Raw genomic sequence first — 22379 nt, forward strand, 5'->3', positions numbered from 1 at the left:
AGTCCCCCATGCACCATTCATCACACCCACCTTCTTACACCCATACCTCACCCCCCATGCATGACATCCCATTCCCGTTTCTCACTCGCATGGTTTCTCTCTCTACACCACAGCCTCACCTCTCATGCACCCATGTTTATTGCCTTTCATCATCCCCATGCTCATATCCTCATTGTTCATGCTCACCATACCCCAAAATCACCCATATCCTTCAATACCCATCCTTCATGTTCCTCCATACCCACATTATACCCATGTCCCCGTCCGTCACCTCATCATGCCTCTACCATTCATTTCCCCTCCACCCTACTCATGCATGCAGCTATGGCTACTCTCCATACTTCATTCATCCCATGCATACCCACTTCATGCTACCACCTTTTCTCTCTCTACACCACATACCCGTTTTTCACTACCCACCCCTCTCATTTATCTCTCTATACCATATGTTCTTTCATACCCATCTTTCTTTTCAAGTCTATCAAACATACTCACCCCATGCACATCTTCTTCATACGTACAAGAGACCCATGCAAACCCTTCCATCACCATATCCATCTTCATTCTTCCTCTCTCCAAACCTTCACATACCCATCATTACCTTTCTCTCTCTACACCACGTTCTTCATGCCCACTTCCTATCCACATGCATGAAGCCATGCATGGAACCATGCATGCCACCACCCTTCTATGCCCACCTTACCCATCCTTTCTCACCACCTTTCTCTCTCTACACCACGTTCTTCATGCCCACTTCCTATCCACATGCATGAAGCCATGCATGGAACCATGCATGCCACCACCCTTCTATGCCCACCTTACCCATCCTTTCTTACCACCTTTCTCTCTCTACACCACCCCACTTCCTTATCCTTTATCCTAGAGGGAAAGGTTTGGTGAGTTTGCTCATTTTAATCTCTACGGTGGACGTTTTTTTCATGTTTGTGGGTCTTGCATATTGGCTTTGAGCCCTTGGGCCTTGGTGCAATTGGGCATGGTTTGAGTTGATTATTTTAAAGCAAGTTGTGGGCTGTGAGGCCCTTGGGCCCGTTTAGGTTTGGGGTCACTATGCTAGTGGACGTGGGCTCAAGTTGGAGTCCAGCCCGTATGTGAAGATAAAAAGCTCCAAGTTGTTTTGCTCACCCATTTTAAGTTGGCCTAGTTGGAGATGTGGGCTTAAGTTGGAGCCCAGGCCCGTATGCGTTGATGAAAGGCCCTTTGTTTGGTTCTCTCATTTTAAGTTGGCCCATGTCCATTCCAAGCCCATGCTCACTTCAAGTTGTTTTGTTCTCTCATTTTAAGTTGGCCCATGTCCATTCCAAGCCCATGTTCACTTCAAGTTGATTTGTTCACCCACCTTAAGTTGGCCCATGTCTATTCCAAGCCCATGCTCACTTCAAGTTGTATTGTTCTCTCATTTTAAGTTGGCCCATGTCCATTCCAAGCCCATGCTCACTTCAAGTTGATTTGTTCACCCACCTTAAGTTAGTCCATGCCCATTCCAAGCCCATACCCACCTCAAATTAGCCCTTTTGTTTTCAATTTGCATGATTTATCTCCCTAAAAACATCAATTCCTCAATAAATTTAAAATTCCAAATTCTGAAATTTTAATTCTCACATCAATTGATTTAATCATCGTTATTTATTCATTTGTTCATTTTTAAAATTCAATCTTAAAATAATCTTTCAAAATTCCGACTTCTAAATTTAAAATTCCAAATTGCAAAATTTTAATTCTCACATTAATTTATTTAATCATCGTTATTTATTCATTTGCTCATTTTTAAAAATTCAATCTTTAAAATAATCTTTCAAAATTCTAATTTCTAAATTTAAATTCCAATTTCCGAAGTTTTAAATTCTCACATCAATTTATTCAAATCATCATTATTTTATTTATTTATTTAAAATTCTATCATCAAGCAATTCCTCAAAATCCCGATTTCCAAACTCAATTTCCTAATTTCCGGAATTCTAATTTCCATATTTATTTATTCAATCATTATTCTTGTTATTTATTTATTTACTTAAAGTTCTATTATCAAGCAATCCCTCAAAATCCCGATTTCCAAACTCAATTTCCTAATTTCTGGAATTCCAATTTCCATATTCATTTATTCAATCATTATTTTTGTTATTATTATTATTATTATTGTTTATTTATTTATTTAAAATTCCATCATTAAGTAATTCTTCAAAATCCCGATTTCTAAATTCAATTTCTAATTTCCGGAATTCCAATTTCCACATTTATTTATTTAATCCTTATTATTTTTATTATTATTATTTCATTTGTTCATTCTAAAATTCAATTTTAAACAATTCATCTAAATTTCCGACTTCCGGTTTTAATTTCTAAATTCCAAAATTTCCCATATTCACATTAATTTATTTAATCACTAATATTTCATTCATTTATTTCAAAATTCCATTTTAAATCAGTTCTTTAAAACTTCTGATTTCCGAATTAAATTCTTAATCCCGAAAATTCTCGTACTCCCATTAATTTATTTAATCATTAGAATTTTATTCATTTATTTTAAAACTCCATTTAAAATCAATTCTTTAAAACTTATGATTTCCGAATTAAATTCCTAATCCCGAAAAATTCTCATATTCACATTAATTTATCACTAATGGTTTATTTATTCATTCTAAAATTCTATTTTAAACATTTCTTTAAAATTTCCGATTTCTGAATTTAATTTCCAATTTCAAAAAATTCCAATATTCCCATTTATTTAATCATTATTTTCGTCCTTATATTATTATTCCATTTATTTATTTATTTATTTTTCCATTTTTAAACAGTTTTCTTTCAAAGTTCCAATTTTTGAACTTAATTTTCGATTTCCAAAATTCTAATTTCTTTCAAATTTAATATCCAAAATTTCAATTCTTAAATCTAATTCTCAAGACTCCAATCTTCAAATAATTTTCGAGACTCCAATTTTCAAATGAATTTCAAAAATCAAATTTTCCCCTCGAACTGTTTTATTTCCACTCGGGTTCTCAACTAAACCTTCTATTCCTCTTGACTTTATATAAGCATGAATGTCATTTTCATAATTTCAGAATAATGGAATTTGTGAGATTAATTCGTGCAAGATCAATCGGGCTTTGGTGGGGGCCCCACATAAGTGAATTTATAATTGATTGATTTAATTGTCATGAATGATAGATTTTATTATGCCCTGTGATATATCTCGTGATTGTTATTATGCACTAACCTCCTTTCTTGATAGCGCATGGTGGCTCGTTGCCCAGGTACGCATCCACATCCGCTTAGGTCATTTTCTGTATGCATGTTTAGATTCTCGCATGTGCATGATCACTCTGAGTATTTATTGATTCCCTCATCAATTGCCATGATTGCTTCATTTTATTAGTAGAGACCCGACTTTAGGGACTTAGAAGGGTGCTATGGTCCTTACCGTACCTTCCCGATAAGTAACCTGACCCCCGAACTCGATCCGGTTTTCTGTAAACCGCCTTTTCCAAAATAAGGAGTCACACTTAGGGTTTTTCTTTCTTATTTTGTTTACCCTTTTAAAAATAAAACAAAAATAAGTGGCGACTCCAAGTCATTTTCTTAATCAAATAAAATCAATTTTTCAAATAAAAATCGAGCTCGCCATCGAGTGGGAAACGCATGAGCCAAAATGCGGGGTCCACACAATGTTTCTTTTGATTACTTTCAATTTTCTATTTCTAGTTATATAAATTGTAGAAGGTGTCAAGAGATACCTTTCACAATTCCCAAAAAATAGAATTATATCAAATGTGTCTCTTCAAGAGACACCTTCCATAATTTTAAAAAATTTGGGTTTATACTGAAAGTGTCTCTTGAACAAGCACTTTCCACAATTTTCATATATAGTAAAAAATTTTGAATTTATGTTGAAGAGAGACATCTTTAATTTTAAAATCATTTTCATAATTTTTAATACATATTAGATTTTGTGGAATTATGGAAAGTATCTTTTTAAAAGACATCTTTAGTATAAATTCAATTTTTTGAAATTATAGAAGATATCTCATTAAGAGACGTTTTTAGTATATATTGGAATTTGTGGAATTATGGAATTGTGAAAAGTGTCCCTTAAAGCTACAAAAGTTAAAAAAAAAAAAGCCCCCATGGTGGGTTTGATGACTTTACTAGATAAAATTTTAAAAAAGGCATCCTTGTACGTACAAGCAGGACAAATTATGATCTCAATGTTCGAGTGATGTAGAATTCCCCATTTCATCTTTTGTGCATGTGAAACTTGTTATTTTAGGGTGAGTGGGTGCATAAATGTTATTAAAGACGTGTTGGACCACCGGTGTTAACGTGTGGCACAGGCCACAAAAATTCACGTACAGACTTCTTTTTGGCGGTTGTGCCGGCCATCTTTTACTATTCTGAAGCAATGATTGATAAAATTTTGAATCTGGAGCGGTGATTGATAAAACCTTTTACCTAATGGTTTGATTCTCTTAGGCTTGCCGGAAAGCTCGAGGAAAATATGGGAAAAAGAAAATAATAAAAAAAAAAAAAACGAAAGGAAAAAACAAAAAGAAACTAAAATATGGATTCAAAATCAATAAATTATTTTTATATATTTTTTAAAATTTATTTCATTTATTTTTCATCAGTATATAAATATTAAATCATTTTTAAATATATAAATTTTTAATTAATTTTAATTATATTTGATTTTTTTTCATATTTTTCATATTAAATCAAATATGAAATAACTATTTTCTTTAACATATTTTTATTTACTTAATATTTTGCAAAAACCAAACATAGCATCAGTATTTCAATAGTAGTCCTTCAATGTGAGGTTGTTTTGATCATGTTTCTTAAGGCTTGGTTTTAAATGTTCTTTTAAAGGATTCATTCTTTGAACTAAGAGAATTGAGAAGAACATGTTTTATTAATATTTAGTTTTAAATATTATGTTGAATTTAAATAACAAAAAGGTTTTTTAGTATTGTATAAAAATAAGAGTATGTGACAAATTATTTTTAAAAACAGTTTTCTTTAAAATAAAAATTAAAACATTTTTTTTATATAAGTTATTTTTAAAAACAACTTTCTATTTTGATTTTATAAAAATATTATAAATTCGATTTATATAGTATTACTTAAATTTAATTTAAGTTTTATTAAAAACAAAAATAGTTTTATAATTACAAATAAATTTATAAATCAACCATTTTTATTCAAATTTGAATAATAATAAAATTATAAATTATATATTATAAAAAATAAAAATGCCTTTTTAATAGATATTAATAGTGATTGTAGCATGTCGGACAAGCCATAAAAATTCATATAAAGTTCTTTTTGGCTGTTGTGTCGGCAACCCTGAAGTACTGTTGCTTCACTGGGAGGCGGCTTGACTCTAAAATTTCCTTCATCCATTATATGAGATGTCATGTGGAAGACACATTAAATGAGACCTGTTGTATTGAAAAGCATATATGGGAACACCTTAGAATCACATGGCATGTCCACATATTTTTCTGCCATTGTAGCTCGGGTAGGGTCGGTGGGATCACATGCACGTGTTTATCATTTATTTCACTTTTAAACATTATTTTAAAGTTAAATAATAAAAAATAGTTTTTAATATTTTATAAAATTAAGAGGGTTTGACAAATTGTTTTTTAAAAAATAAAAATAAAACTTGTTTAGATAAAGTATTTTTAAAAATAATTTTCTATTTTGATTTTATAAAAATATTATAACTTTAATTTTTTTAACGAATTATTCTTTAGTTTATAATATAACTTTAATAAATATAATGTTTATATTATAACTTTAATTTTATATATCAAATATAATTTGAATTGGAATTTGTTTGTTTAATAAAAAATTTAGGGAAGCTAAAGGAAATTAAAAAAATATATATATGTAATTGAAAGGAAGATCATTTTAAAGATTTTTGGTAGGTCATGAAAAGAGGAAAAAATATATATTATGTTTAATTTTATTTATTATTTATGGTATTTATTTATGTTTTTCTTTTGTTTTTAAAAATCGGTGAAAATAACTTTTACGTGTTATCTAAAATGTGTTCCCATTTCACTTTATTTTTAAAAAAAAATTAAAAAGAGAGAACAACAATCAAATAGAGCTATGAATTTTTAAAAACAGTTTTATGTTTTTAAAAATAGAAAACTATTTTTAAATCACACCACTAAATAGGCTCTTAATCCTTTATTGTATCAATAAAATTATAATATCAATAGCATGAATTTGATTTTATTATACTAATGAAATTTTAATGCAAACAATGTTAGTTCAATAACACAAAGATAAGGCAATCCACACAAAGATATACATACAATATTTTAATGTGATTTGACTAACCATGTTTACATCTATGAATAAGAAAGAATCATTTTACCATACCATATTACGAAGTACAAAACCAAATACAACTATTGGATTCCCGAAACATCTTATACTTCCCCACTCCTAGTATCCACACTCTAAACCACAAACCTCCTCACTCCATTAGACATATATTATTATTTCTCACATCTCTATTCATCTTGTATATAGTCTTTATATTTTCATCTTCATTTCATGATTTTTTTTCTTCATAACCTAAAATATTAATAAAGATATTTCTAATAATTTACTTATTTTATAAGAAATAATATATATATATATATATATATATATATATATATATATATATATATATATATATATATATATATATATATATATAATATTCTTTACAAAAATAAATCTATACTAATTAAAAATTTGGTACACTTTCTAACATATTTTTCCCTTATCAACTTGTATTAAACACTATGATATCTAAAATAAAATTTGAAGCAAAACTTTTGTCTCTATATATTTTCAACTACAATTTTGCTAAGTAAAAAATAATAACACAATTTGTAAGTAATATATAGCATTGAAACACAATGGTATTTCAACTAATTGAAGTCCTTCGCTATTGGGCGTCTTAGACTCTAAAATTTCCACTTTAATTGGTTCAAGATCCTGCATCGTCTAATTTCAAAATGACTATTTTACTGAGGTTGTCTGTTCAGATGCACACGTTAACGTACGTAATTCAACATGTTTTCTTTTCACCTTTTAGAACTTGTGGTTTACGCGTGGAACCCACCTAGCTTATGTTATCCACGTTTTTTTTCAGGTGCAATTTGGTCATCTTGCTGTGGCCCGTGTTCGGGGTTGATGCCCTATAAATATGAGTGCTGAAAGTCCAAAGAAAACATCGGGCAATAATATTATAACCAACTTCCAAACCATAGTAGAAAAATGTCTGTTCAGTCTTCAGTGGTACTTCTTGCTCCATCTAAAAACCTCAGCCCTGAGGTTGGCCGGCGCTGTGCAAATTTTCATCCCAGCATTTGGGGGGATCATTTCCTTTCTTATGCTTCTGAATTCACAGTAAGATTTGCCTACTGGCTATTGGCCATTGTTACCTAGTGCGCGCATGCTATCTCTTGGGACCCTCCTAATGTATTTAGAATGTTGTAATATCACAGATTAAACAGCTTATTCAGGGATGCTGTGAATTTTTTAACAGGGCGCTCATGTTTATTTTATTAATTGTTTAAATTTGACGGTGCAGAACACTGATGATCATTTGAAGCAACATGTCCAACAGCTGAAAGAAGAAGTGAGGAAGATGCTAATGGCTGCTGATGATGATTCTGCGCAAAAGTTGCTCTTGATTGATGCAATCCAACGGCTGGGAGTTGCTTACCATTTTGAGAGTGAGATTGATGAAGTATTAAAACACATGTTCGATGGTTCCGTTGTCTCTGCTGAAGAAGATGTTTATACTGCTTCTCTCCGATTTCGGTTACTAAGACAACAAGGGTACAATGTCTCATGTGGTGAGTCTTTTCACTCATATCTTCATTTCTCTCAATACTGTGCTACACATAAAATATTTAGGATAATGAAGTATGAATCTTTTGCCCTCTATTAATATGAACCACATACCTCAATTAGTATTATCCACAAGTTGGAAACTCAAAGAGCCATGTTGTGTCATGTAAAGCAGATTTATTCAACAACTTCAAGGATAATGAAGGAAACTTCAAGGAATCCCTCAGCAGCGATGTGCGGGGAATGTTAAGCTTGTATGAAGCCACACATTTCAGGGTGCATGGAGAAGATATATTAGATGAAGCACTTGCTTTCACTACCACTCACCTTCAGTCCGCCACAAAGTACTCTTCAAGTCCTCTTGCTGAACAAGTAGTTCATGCCCTAAAGCAGCCCATCCGAAAGGGTTACCTAGGCTAGAGGCCAGGCATTATTTTTCTGTGTACCAAGCAGATGATTCTCATAACAAAGCTCTGCTGAAGCTAGCAAAGTTGGATTTCAACCTATTACAGAAATTACACCAGAAGGAGCTAAGTGACATTTCCGCGTAAGTACATAATTATGTAGGATTGCCTTATTTGTTTGTTTGAAGTTTGAAAGGGGTTAGAATTAACTTGAGTTCCGTTGAATTGTACCGTATTATAGGTGGTGGAAAGATTTAGACTTTGCACACAAGCTTCCTTTTGCAAGAGATCGGGTGGTGGAATGCTACTTTTGGATATTGGGGGTGTACTTTGAGCCCCAGTTTTTCTTCGCTAGAAGGATTCTCACTAAAGTAATAGCCATGACCTCTATTATTGATGACATCTATGACGTGTATGGTACACTTGAAGAACTCGAGCTCTTCACCGAAGCAGTTGAGAGGTTTAATTCATACACTTCTTGACCTTTGGTCTTCAATCTCATTGCTGAATGCGGATTTTGTATAGTCAATCAATCCACAGTAATTCATCCTGTTATAAGTTCAGCTTATGCATGGTCATTCATCATTCAGCTTCTTGATTTTCAGGTGGGATATCAGTGCCATAGATCAACTGCCAGAGTACATGAGAGTGTGTTATCAAGCACTCTTAGATGTATACAGTGAAATTGAGGAAGAAATGGCCAAGGAAGGAAGATCGTATCGGCTCTACTATGCAAAAGAAGCAGTAAGGCTTACATGTGATTATTATACTTTAAGAAGCAATAAATTTAATAACCATACTGATGAAATGAAAACCAAATCCATTGCTCAGATGAAAAATCAAGTAAGAGCATACTATGAGGAAGCCAAATGGCTTCAAGTGCAACAAATTCCAACCATGGAGGAGTACATGCCTGTGGCGTTAGTTACCTCTGCATACTCAATGCTGGCGACCACATCGTTTGTTGGAATGGGAGATGCTGTGACAAAAGAAACCTTCGATTGGATTTTCAGTGAGCCTAAGATTGTAAGGGCTTCAGCCATAGTTTGCAGGCTCATGGATGATATGGTTTCCCACAAGGTATGGTAATCCTTATGCTGTTTCAGAATAATAACTCACAAATCAGTAAATACTTTGATACCATGATTTATTGGAGCTACTAGATATGTATAATTTCTGAAATTCAAATGGCTCAAATAATTATTTTTATATATTTGTACTTTCCACTAACCTATATGATTCTATATTTTGTAGTTTGAGCAGAAGAGAGGACATGTTGCCTCAGCTGTTGAATGTTACATGAAGCAACATGGTGCGTCGGAGCAGGAAACGCACAACGAATTTAACAAACAAGTAAGAGATGCATGGAAGGATATCAATGAAGAGTGCCTCATCCCAACGGCTCTCCCAATGCCCATCCTCATGCGAGTTCTAAATCTCGCACGTGTTATAGATGTTATATACAAGAATGAAGATGGCTATACTCATTCTGGGACTGTTCTAAAGGATTTCGTAACTTCCATGCTAATTGATCCTGTGCCAATATGAGGTTGGAATTAGCTAGCTTTGCCATCCTCCATAAATAAACTGGAACCTTCTCTCTGCTGCTTGCTTGGAGAGATCTTATATTGCATTGTAATCTACTTTCTGTAATATGTAACTGGAAGTTTGGTTCAAATTTTAAGAACGTTGGTTTATGATACCTTTAAATCACAAATATTATTGGAAGTCCATTCTCATGATTAAATTAATTTTCAGTATTACTTAGCTAGCTGACATTTCTACAAATTCAGCCTTCTGGGTTGTCATCTTCATCATTTACAATGCACCATGTGATGGTGCTAATCTGTCTGTAGGTTGTCTTAGCAGCTTCCTACAAAAATATATGACCCGGACAACTTTAAACTCCAAACTGTAGAACAAAGGCATGGCTATCTCGCCCTAAATCATAGTCATCATACCAAGAGTCATACTCCTCTTCAGGGATCTAAATACTCAGCCTCTGATTAGTGGTAGAGTGAAATCAACTTGTTTAATTTCTTTTCTGTTTGGTTGCTAGTGGTGTGGCAGCAGAACCCTAATTTATCAAGATCAGATTGGGGATATGATCAAGTACTGTAATCAGTGTAAAATGCCAATTGAAAGATGATTAAACAGTGAACAAATGTTGCAGGATTTTCCTTGGGAAGGAGCTGTTTGTTTCAGTAGCAATGGAAAGCTAGCAGCCGAGTTAACTGCTTAGTGTATGGTAAGTTTGGTTTAAGAAGAATATGGCAGGTGTATGTTTCAGGGGTTGGCAGAGGAAATGCAAGGGTTGAGTATGAGACATGTGGATGTGGACAGTTGCTTAAGTTAAGCTCTAGCAAAATGATGGAGTCGCTTTGTTTCTTTCTTGCAATCTAGCTGCAGCTCAAGTATGATAAAAGTAGAAGTGTTGATAGCTTAAAATTGGTGAAGCTTTTACACTGGATAGGAGAATTTTTATTATAGAATTACAATTTTTCCATGGCTTTGTAATCTAAAATAAGTTATTAAAATGAAATTGTTGAAAATTTATCATAGAAATAATGAGATTTAGAACAAAGAACAGATGAATTTGACACCGAAAATGAAGGAAAGTCGATGTCAGATAGGAAGAAGAAGAGAGTGAGAAAGAGAGAGAGGGATTTTTATTATCTTGACAATACAACACACCTCTGCTATATATATAGCAGGGTTTAGAAAAACAGAGGCTAACAGAGTTTTAACTAACTAATGCTGTTGTAACAAACTAAACTACTAGTTGTTAATTGCTACTTTGCCTAATTTGCTCCCTCAAACGAAGCCTCTAGGAACCACTGAACCTGCTACTACTTTGCCTAATTTGCTCCCTCAAATGAAGCCTCTGGGAGCAAGCCTCTGGGAGCCACTGAACCTGCCACCATGAGCCACTGAACCTGCCACCATAAACTTCAATCATTCAAGCTTTTTACCACTCAGTAGAAGCAATCAGACTTTCAAAAGGAGATCCTGAGAACATCCAGCAACATCAAGCCTAATCTCCATTCTTTAGATCAAGAGAAGTAACAGTAAGCTTTTCACGCAGCTTGTCAAAGAATCTGAAAGATAAAGGCTTTGTGAACACATCTGCAACTTGATCCTCAGTTGGTACATGATTGACCACCAGCTTTCTCTCCATCACTTTCTCTCTTACAAAATAAAGGTCTAACTCCATATGCTTAGTCCTCGAATGCAAAACTGGATTAGCTGAAAGGGAAACAGTACTTATATTGTCACACCAAATTACAGGAACCATAGTCATCTTAGTTTGGAGCTCAGACAAGAGGGACTGCAACCATAACATTTCTGAGGTCAAGCTAGCCAAGCTTCTACATTCTGCTTCAGTACTAGATCTGGAAATAGTATGCTGCTTTTTTGAACTCCATGAAACCAAGCTTTTCCCAAGAAAAACACAATGCCCAAATGTAGACCTTCGATCATCAACATCACTCCCCCAGTCAGCATCACAGAACCCCACTAAATTCATAGTTTCTGATGGCTTCAACATAATACCAAGATCTGTAGTGCCATTGAGATACCTTAAAATTCGTTTGACAGCCTTCCAATGAGTATCTAAAGGCTTCTGCATAAATTGGCAAACCTTGTTGACACTAAAAGCAATCTCAGGTCTAGTGATGGTTATGTATTGCAAAGCTCCAACAACACTTCTGTACTCAAAAAAATTATCAATTGGATCACCCATTCCAGCTGAAAGTTTTAGACCAGAAAGCATAGGAGTGGGAAGTGACTTAGCTCCATCCATTTTAGTCTTCTTGAGCAAATCTTGAATGTATTTTTTTTGAGAAAGATGAAGTCCACCATCTGTAGTTTTCTTTACCTCAATTCCCAAAAAATAGCTAAGCTCACCAAGATCTTTAAGGGAAAACAAACCACTTAACCTTGAGATAAGCTCGTGAATCTCTTGACTACTACTCCCTGTCACAACAATGTCATCAACATAAACAAGAACAAAAAGAGAAGAACAGCTGGTAAACCTTACAAATAGGGACTGATCTAACTTAGTGGAAGAAAAACCAAACTGTTGAAGAGAAATCTTTAGTTTGTCAAACCAAGCCCGAGGTGCCTGCTTTAAGCCATACAAGGCCTTATGTAGTTTGCAAACTAGCTTTTGTTCTTGATTGGTTTTGCCATCAAAACCTGGAGGTTGGTCCATGTAAACTTCCTCTTGCAATTCACCATTTAAAAAGGCATTATTGACATCCAACTGCCTTATAGACCAGCTTTGAGAAACAGCAATAGCAAGAACAACTCTAATTGTAGTAGGCTTCACAACTGGGCTGAAGGTCTCATAAAAATCAAAACCAAGAACTTGAGAGTAGCCCTTTGCTACTAGACGAGCTTTGTACCTAGAGACAGAACCATCAGGATTTCTTTTGAGTTTAAAAACCCATCTGCATCCAATAGAAGTTCTGTTAGTTGGAATAGAAACCAAAGACCAAGTCTTGTTCTTCATCAAAGCTCTAAATTCTTCATCCATTGCTTCTTTCCATTTGGGATGAGAGATTGCTTCCTGGAAAGTAGTAGGTTCTTCAACATTAAGATCAACAGTATAGACTTTTGGTTTAAAAATACCATTCTTTGACCTCGTAACCATATCATGTGGCTGTTGTGGTAAAGTGACTGGTCTTGTATTGATAGATTCATTTGGTTCATCTGAATTTGTTGATAAAGGAATTGTACTAGGAAGAGCATATAGATTAGAAGAAGAAGGTATGGAAGCTGACTCATTTAGAATTGGCACAGTTGAAGAAGAACCAGTGTTTGATAAATCTTGTTGAACAGACCTAATGTCTGAACCAAGATTCTCATCAAGTTGATGACTTGATTGAGCTGAAGATGTGGGAAGTGACAGTGAAGGACTGACACTTAGTGGCTCTAGGTTTTTAACTAAAGGAATGCAAGGAAGACCAACTGTTGAATGTGAAACAATTTGAACAGGTTTTTGAAGTTTATCTGCAAAAGGAAACTTAGTTTCATCAAAGACAACACTTCTGGAAATAAACATTCTTCCTTGTTGATTTAAGCATTTATACCCTTTGTGTTTAGAACTGTAACCAAGGAAAGTACAAGGTGAGGACCTAAAATCTAGTTTATGTTTATTGTAAGGTCTTAGGTGAGGAACACAAAGGCAGCCAAACACCTTAAGTTGAGAATAATTGGGTTTAGAATTAAACAAAAGCTCATAGGGACACTTTTGCTTTAAGACCTCAGTAGGCAACCTGTTGATAAGAAAAACAGCTGTGGAAAAAGCATCAGGCCAATATTTAAGTGGAAGAGAAGCTTGAGCAAGAAGAGTCAAACCTAACTCCACTATATGTCTATGCTTTCTTTCAATAATGCCATTCTGTTTTGAAGTATGAGGACATGAAAGCCTATGTATTATACCATTTTGTTCAAAATAGGTTTTCAAACTTCTAAATTCACCACCCCAATCTGTTTGAAAGGTTTTGAGTTTACAACCAAATTGGAGTTCAGCTTGAGCTTTAAACATTAAAAAGGCTTCTCTAGTTTGTGACTTAGTTTTCAAGAAATAAACCCAGGTGTATCTAGAGTATGCATCAGCAAAAGAAACATAATATGTGAACCCATAAGAAGAATTAATTGGAGTTGGCCCCCATAAATCTGATACAACTAACTGAAGAGGCTTAGTATACACAGTTTGAGAAATTGGAAAAGGCAAATTATGACTTTTTTCGAGCTGACAAGCTGAACAAATTGAAGAACCAGATTTGGTAGAAAATGGAATTTTATTATCATTGAGAACCTGTGTTACAATTTTTGAGGCCGGATGACCAAGCCTTTTATGCCATAGATCAAAAACATGAAAACTAGAATTGGTCTTTTCAGGAAAATCAGAATTGTCATTATGCACAAGAGAAGCATTACAACATGTAAGTTCATTTTTACCATTTGATAAAGAAAGACCAGATGCTTTTCCAAAGAGTTTCTTTGACAGGTTGAACTGATAGAGTCCTTTATGCAGATTGCCTTGCAAGAGTAAAGAGTGATTAGATTTGTCTTTAACAAAACAAACCTTTGGATGAAACTCAAAATAAACATTATTATCTCTAGCAAATTGAGAAACACTTAACAGATTTTTCTTAATTGCAGGAACTCTAAGAATATTTTTAAGGAAAAGAACTTTATTTGGACTAGAAGAAGAAGGAAAAACAGATAAACCAATGTGTGAAATTTTAAGTCCAGTCCCATTTCCCATGTGGATTTTTGAGTTACCATTATACTCAGCACCAGAATTGAGGTTGCCAAGATCATGAGTAACATGGTTTGTGGCTCCTGAATCTGGGAACCAACAACAATTTTGAAGATCTTCAGGAGTGGCAACCATTGCTTCCATTTCTGAGTAATCTTGATCTTCTTGAGCATCATACTCAGTGAGATTGACATTTCCAGCACTAGAAAGTGAACCAGATGCTCCATTCCTTGCACCACTTCCTAAAACACCAGAAGTAGGTCCATTAGCAGGCATATCCCCATGGAAATTTGGATCATACCTATAGAAGCAACGATGAACAGTATGACCAAATTTATTGCATAGCTGACACTGAGGCTTGATTCCTCCTTGAGCTCTGCCACAACCTCTTCCTCTGTTATGAACAAAAGACCCTCTAGTCACCTGATTTCCTCCAAATTGATTCCTATTCTGAAAACCACTAGAAGGGTAGCCATTAGAATTCCAAGAGGAAGAAGAACCTCTATTAGAATACTGAGAGGTGTAATTCACAGAAAGATCATTAGAAGAGATTTTGTGTGCAATTCGTCCTTCATGAGCAATCAAAGTCGAGGTGACATATTGAAGAGAAGGAGAAGACTTTTTCGAGGAGATAACAGCAATGACAGACTCGTATTCATCTCCAAGACCTTGCATTATAGCAAGTATATGATCTGTGTCTGAAATTTTGTGACCAGCAGTAGCAAGAAGATCACAATAATTCTTCATTTTGGTAAGAAAATCTCTCATAGTCAGACCATCCTTTTTTAACATCTGCATTTGACTCTTGTAGGACATAACCTTTGTAGAAGATTGAGAATTGAAATTCTGGGAAATTGTATTCCATACCTCAAAAGCTGAAGAACACCCAACAACCTGAGGCAAGAACGCACTTCCGATTGAAGATAGAAGCCAAGAAATCAACAGATGATCTTGGCGTTGGTAATCTCTGAACTTTGGATTTGGAACCAAAAACCCTGTTTCATCAGTGACCATCTTTGGTGGAACTTGCTCTGTTCCAAACAAGAAGCCTTCAAGACCATAACCCCGTACAGCATTTTCAATTTGATACTTCCACATCAAGAAATTATCATCCTCCAGACGCATCGTAATAAGCTGACTCAAAGGGCTTATTACCATTCTCAAAGATTCGTCCGTGGTCGTCGGATTGCCTCTTCTAGCTTCAGCTGAAGGATCCGAATGTAACACCTCTCCAGTAGTCTGATTCACAGCGGCCATTGATGCATGAGCACTGTAGCTCTGATACCAAGATAGGAAGAAGAAGAGAGAGAGGGATTTTTATTATCTTGACAATACAACACACCTCTGCTATATATATAGCAGGGTTTAGAAAAACAGAGGCTAACAGAGTTTTAACTAACTAATGCTGTTGTAACAAACTAAACTACTAGTTGTTAATTGCTACTTTGCCTAATTATGTCTGAAGTTCAGTCCAGTCGGCACCCAAACTTTACCTTGGCCTAGTTGGAAAGTTCTAATTATCGTTTGGCATCAAAAGCATTATTGGACCGTCCTACGCTTTCTAGGAACTCCTGCACCCAAACAATGCAAAATTTGGGATACGGAATGCAAATCACACCACAAATATGCATGTGGCTCCTGTGCAGGTTGGAAGGCATTTTCACCACGGTGTGAAGGACAAAAGCCAGTCTCATCTCACATGTGGCCAGGAAACAAATTACCCTATATTAATAGGTTCTGCGTGTGAGAAGTCGGCCTTTTTGTGGTGTGAGTTAGGTCGTACCATAATTGTATAAGATCACCTTTTAAATACTATTAATTAAAAGAGTAAAATCATAATTTTGAATAGCACTATAATTAAGTATTATAAAAATTTTGTAGGTGTGAAATAATTTTTTTATGCAAGATAAAATAAAATTTTTATGAGATATAAGGTTTATTTGATTTTCATTTTACATTTCTCTATTTTATAATTTTTTGACAAAATTAGTTAAATAAATAAGAAAATTCTTCTTAAATTTAAAAGGAGTTTTTTTTACTTTTAAAACAAATGATCTAAACACGATCCGTATTTCTAAATTTAAAACAGATTTTCTCATAAAATATTATCCAATATGATATATATATATATATATATATATATATATATATATTAGTGCTTTGTCTTTTTTGAATAGTTGGATGGAAGAAAAAAAAAATTTTAAATGAAATCAAAAATTGAAAAAGAAAGGAAAGAGCCTTTTAATTAAAGCTAAAATCTATATATAAATTGTTGATTCAAGGACTTAATAAATAAGCAAATTTGACCTAACCCAAAACAAACAAATAAGAAAAGGAACAAATGAAAAAAGGCACTTATCAAATTGATTGAGTGAGGCATGACAATGCACTATCCTTAAAATAGATCTATCGAGGTTCTAACCTCGATGTTATGAAATCATAGAAAATTATATTATTAAAGATCATAGAAAGGTGTATTTGACTAATAGAGACTCTTAGACGTTGTTGGTGTTGATGATGTCAATTTGAAGGTGCTAAACATGTTTGTGTGAATAATCTAGAAGGTAAGGTATGTACTAAATTTAATGTATAATTTAATCTCAATAGGACAACTTGATGATAAAAGTCATAACATGACTTATATTGGTTATGCATGGAAAGTCACCAAAGAAGCCATTTTGGCTTGACAAAATAAAACTAGAACACTTATATGACCTCTAGCTATGGGTGAGAGCACAAGTTTGACCTATTAAATTAATTAAAGAAAAGAAAAGAAAAGGTTTTATTATTTTTTAAAATACAACAATTTCAATTCAATCATTTCAATTTAATTTATTTAAAAATAAATAATAAAAAAAAATCTCTAATTCAATAATTTCAATTTAATTTATTTAAAAATAAAGTTTTGATTTATCAAGAAAAATTTTCTTATTTTTTATTTACAGAAGATACTTTAAAATATTTTATTTAGAAGAAAAAAAAATTACTTTTACAATGATTTAATACAATTCTATTTAACGAGAATGCTTCAATTAGACTTTACTTACAAGAAAATAATTTTTACAAATTTTATTTATAGAAAATGACTTTTATAATGACAATATCTAAATTACATTTCACTTACAAGAGAAAGGCCTTTACAATTTTTATTTTAGAAAAATGATTTTTATAATTTTGTTTACGAAAAAAAGGGTAAATTCCACTCCAACTTCAAGTACAAAAGGTAACTTCACTATTTTTGAAAACACGTGATTTTTATAATATTTTGAAAAAAGTTTGTTTTTTAATTTTTCATTCTTATTTACAATAATGTTAGTTTTAAAATTTTATTTAAAATTAAAGAAAATTTTTTTATAATATTTTGATAAATGCTTATTACAACTCTTATTTACAAAAATGTTATTTCTACTATTTTATTTAAATATTAAAGAAATTATTTTTATAATATTTTGAGAAATGCTTATTAAAATTCTTATTTACAAAAATGTTATCTTTACAATTTTATTTAAATATTAAAGAAATTATTTTTATAATATTTTATTAACAAGTTTGATGATTAAAATACCTATATAGAAACATGATAATAAAACAAAATGAATCAAATGACCTGCATGCACTGTTGCTTGATACACAATTCATACATGAAATACTATGACCACTACGCAACAAAAATTATTAAAATAATAAAATTAATGAACTTTGAATGATTTATAATTTAATAATAACAAAACAAAACAAAAAAAAAAAAAACAAATATCTCATACCTGTTGGTGAGTGGTGTTATGAACCTGAATGGAGATTTTGACTTTGCATCTTTGTATGGGCGTGTCTGTGTAGATGGTGGTGGAGACGCGCGGGATATGGTAGCAGCATGGTGGTAGTCAAGTTGTGGGTGATGGCGGAGAGCGGACTGGTGGTGTCAATGGAGGATGAATATGGCAGCCATGATGGTAGTGTATTTACATGGTGAGATGGAGGTAGTGATTGCATGAACAGAGATGAAGGCGTGGGGGCGGCGACGATGGTATTTACAGTAGCGGATGATGAAGATTCTTTCTATATCATTCTTGTCTTTCCTAAAAATTCTACCTTATTTTCTTCCCAAACAAATCTGCTGACAGCCTTTTAATTCCTAAAAGCTTCTTAAATTCTACTTTCTTCTTTTTAAAACCAAATCTCAATTAAACCACTCCCTCTTTTTCTAAATGAAAAAAAAAAATTATGATTCTCGCCCTCAAAATTTTGACTTTATGTTTCTAGAAATTTATAATTTCCCATTAAAAATCTTGATTTTTCCCTCAAAAAATTCTGATTTTTTATCTTTACAATCATAACTTTTCCTCAAAAATAAAATAAACGAGCTAAAATAAAAATAAAAATAATAATAATAATATTAATATTAATATTAATATTAATATTAATAATAATAATAAATTAAATAAATAATAAAATATACAAATAAGAATGTATGGCTATAGGTAAGAGTGCCTAAAATCCCTAATGAAATAGGATTAAAATATGTGAATAAATATGGGCTTCAAATGTTAGATAAACAAAAACTTATGACAAATTTTGGGTCTACACTATTACATCCCTTGAAGGATCTAGTTATTATGTGACATTTATTGATGATTCAAGCATAAAGCTATGGGTTTATATCTTAAAGAATACATTTCGTGTATTTAATGCTTTCAAAAGGTAGAGAACCATGCTTGAGATCGAGTCCAATTCAAAGTTAAAGTGCTTATTATCTTATAATAGGAGACAGTACATTGATGAAGAATTCAACCAGTTTTGTGTTGATAACATGATCAAAATAAGGAAAACCTAAACGTAATGGTGTGGCAAAACGGATTAATATGATCATAAATGAACGTGCTAAAAGCATTTTAATTAAAGCTAAAATCTATCTACAACTTGTTGATTCAAGGATCTAATAAATAAGCAAATTTGGTCTAACCCAAAACAAACAAATAAGAAACAAAACAAATAAAAGAAGACACTTATCGAATAGATTGGGTAAGGCATGACAGTGAAGTATCCTTAAAATAGATCTATCATCTTCGAAGTTCTAACTTCGATGTTATGAAATCGTAGAAAATTATCACTACAAGGAAAATGTCAAAAGATGATGCTTTTAAGTGTCAAGATAGATATAAGATGACGCTTTTTAAAAGCGTCATATATTAGACTATTATCTTTTTAAATTGCATACGTTGACACTTTTTATAAGCGTCATCTTCTTTGCACGTCAACCATGACGCTCATAGTAAGTGTCATTATTTGAAACATTGACGTTTTATAAGTGTCATCATATGTTAATAATTTCATTCATGTCAATATTGACACTCAATGAAGCGTCATTGTATAGGTAGAAGCAACATTGACACTCAATATAAGTGTCATCTTATAACTTTTTATTTGTAGGAGCAACGTTGACACTTAATAAAGCGTCATTGTATAAGTAGAAGGAACATTGACCCTCACTATAAGTGTCATCTTATAGCTTTTTTATTTGTAGGAGCAACATTGACACTCATAATAAGTGTCATCGTATAGTATTTTATACCTTGACACTAAAAAAAATGTCATGTTTTTTTAACATCAACCTTGATGCTTTTGAGAAGTGTCATCTTCTGTTTATTCAAGTAAAGCATGACGCTTTAAAAAAGCGTCATCTTATCTCATATAAAATTTGAATAGCCCAGAAATTAAAATGTCTTAATTATGCCCTGTTTTATAATTTTCTATCAACAATTAAATTAATAATGAAAACTTAATTTAAGAATCTCCATTGACAAAAAGTATCAAATATGGTCTTCCTTTTTCACTATTACAATTTATCCATAAACATCATACATAATCAACAACTAAAACCAACAATTTTACAACTTCTTCTTCAACTTTGAATTGTTCATAACCTTCACTACATCTAGTTTTACATCATTTTTCTTCCAAGTGCAAAAGGATGGTTGTAACTCACTTTCTAGATGCTCAATCTGCAAAATAATTGAGAGGGTTACATATTTATTAGTATTAACAAATAGTTAAGAAGCAACTTTGTAAATGAAATGTGTATATGCCAATTTTTAAATTTTCAAAATATCTTTCTTCCATTGCAATAAATTTCAAAATATCAAAAGAACTCAACAAACTCCAATAATTTTATTACACCAAATTTCTAAATATTTTAGAACTCTTATTCTATTTTTTTTTTTAAAACAGAAAAAAAAAAAAAAAAAAAAAAAAAAGTCTTGATCTCATTGACTATTTTGGCATGATTTTTATCTTATTTATGAAACTTCAACCATTAACATCTTCTCATTCTTCTTATAGGTTGTACAAGACATTAGATTTTTTGCATGAGAAGGAACTAAGGAATGAAAAAAAAAACAAAAAAAAACTAGAAGTCCAAAAAATTATAAAATTGTAAATTAACATATTTATGTAAAATTATAAAATTGTGTTAAAATATCTATGTTCTTCTTATTGTATTAGTATATCAACATTTAATAATATGAGGATATCTATTATCTAAATATGGAACTTGCATGAAATGATCTCTAAACATGGAATTGATTCATAAAACTTACAATAACCACAACATGTTACCTCAAAATTCTTTTGATGATATATTTTGAATTGTTTGTGGGTGTCCTTCATCAAGAGCAGTAGTGACGTTGTTAATAGAATGACCTATGCCTTTTTGTACAACCTGAAGAATATATAATAAACAATTTAACAACCAATTAGTAAGAGGTGTTATTTCCTTCCATAGGCTTATTTGTAAGAAGTCTTAAACTAACTTCCTATTTTTTATGTAAAAGAAAATGGAAGTACAAGATATTATAGACTTTAAGCCCATTAGTATAGTAGGAGACCTTTATAAATTTAGATTAAAGAAGTTTATAAAGCTAGTAATCTTAAAGACCAAAAATGCTTTTGTAGAGAATAGACAAATTCCTAATTCATGCACATGTAATGAAACTAAAGGCTCTACGAAAATGAGCTTGGACATGCAGGAATTTTTGTAGCTATGCTATTGTAGGATTTCTCCAAATCTAACCGATAATAATTTGTAAAGGAAATATACAAAAGTTGTTACACCTACCATGTCTACTTGGCCTCACCTCTCAATATGCCAACTATACATCAATCATAATAGAGCAACCCCCAAAATGATCCATATTGAAAACACTACCAACTAGGAGTACAAAGATATACATTAACAAATTATCATTGTGAATAAATCCATTATAAAATTAACATTAACAAAATATTGACTACATCTTTAAAAGAATATGAAGTTGTATTAGACTATAAGTTATAAGAGGTACCTTCAAACATGAGTAATGATTAACTGAGTCACTAACATAACCCAATCTGATCGAACTTCATTAATTTCCATTTCACTATATGATTTCTTCCCGCAAAACTGAATTGGAGTGACATATACAATTCACTAAGTTCAATTGACCAAAAAAAAAAATGCTATAGTAAAATGACCAACCATATGAATTGAATTGAGTGCAAACCTTTGATGTTAGTTGGTTTGGATTAGCAATGATTTCCTTCATATATCTCATCACGTAATACCCACATTCCACACTACATGGTTGTCTTGGGCACTATGGGAAAAGTATCAACAATTGCAATAAACACTAGAATGATGTTCTTACTTCTTTAGCATCTTATTGATGATCATATTAATAACCATCCATTTTCTAATTTTGTCATAAATTAAGTGGTGAAGCAATATATTTTAATCTAAACAAATAAGTACTTACAACCACTTTCACCCAAGTTGGCTCCCTCTTTGATGTTTT

At 32.3% G+C, this 22379-nt stretch overlaps 1 protein-coding gene and 1 long non-coding RNA gene across 2 annotated transcripts; one reads left to right on the forward strand and one right to left on the reverse strand.

The window, feature by feature from the left end:
• Positions 1 to 7271: 7271 nt before the first annotated feature.
• On the forward strand, positions 7272 to 10015 carry LOC117908693 ((-)-germacrene D synthase-like). Its single transcript, XM_034822370.1, is given in 8 exon segments — positions 7272 to 7431; positions 7616 to 7883; positions 8054 to 8281; positions 8284 to 8425; positions 8524 to 8742; positions 8888 to 9026; positions 9114 to 9362; positions 9537 to 10015. Coding segments are annotated over 8 exon segments (1671 nt in total). The 5' UTR covers positions 7272 to 7299; the 3' UTR covers positions 9831 to 10015.
• Positions 10016 to 20347: 10332 nt separating this feature from the next.
• LOC117909470 lies at positions 20348 to 22171 on the reverse strand. Its single transcript, XR_004650377.1, has 4 exons — positions 22089 to 22171; positions 21891 to 21988; positions 21166 to 21268; positions 20348 to 20552 (listed from the first exon to the last, which is right to left on the reverse strand). It is a non-coding gene; the product is annotated as an uncharacterized LOC117909470 (long non-coding RNA).
• Between the last annotated feature and the right edge of the window lie 208 nt (positions 22172 to 22379).

Source organism: Vitis riparia, chromosome 19, assembly GCF_004353265.1.
Source record: "Vitis riparia cultivar Riparia Gloire de Montpellier isolate 1030 chromosome 19, EGFV_Vit.rip_1.0, whole genome shotgun sequence".
In the NCBI taxonomy this organism is placed as follows: Eukaryota; Viridiplantae; Streptophyta; class Magnoliopsida; order Vitales; family Vitaceae; genus Vitis; species Vitis riparia.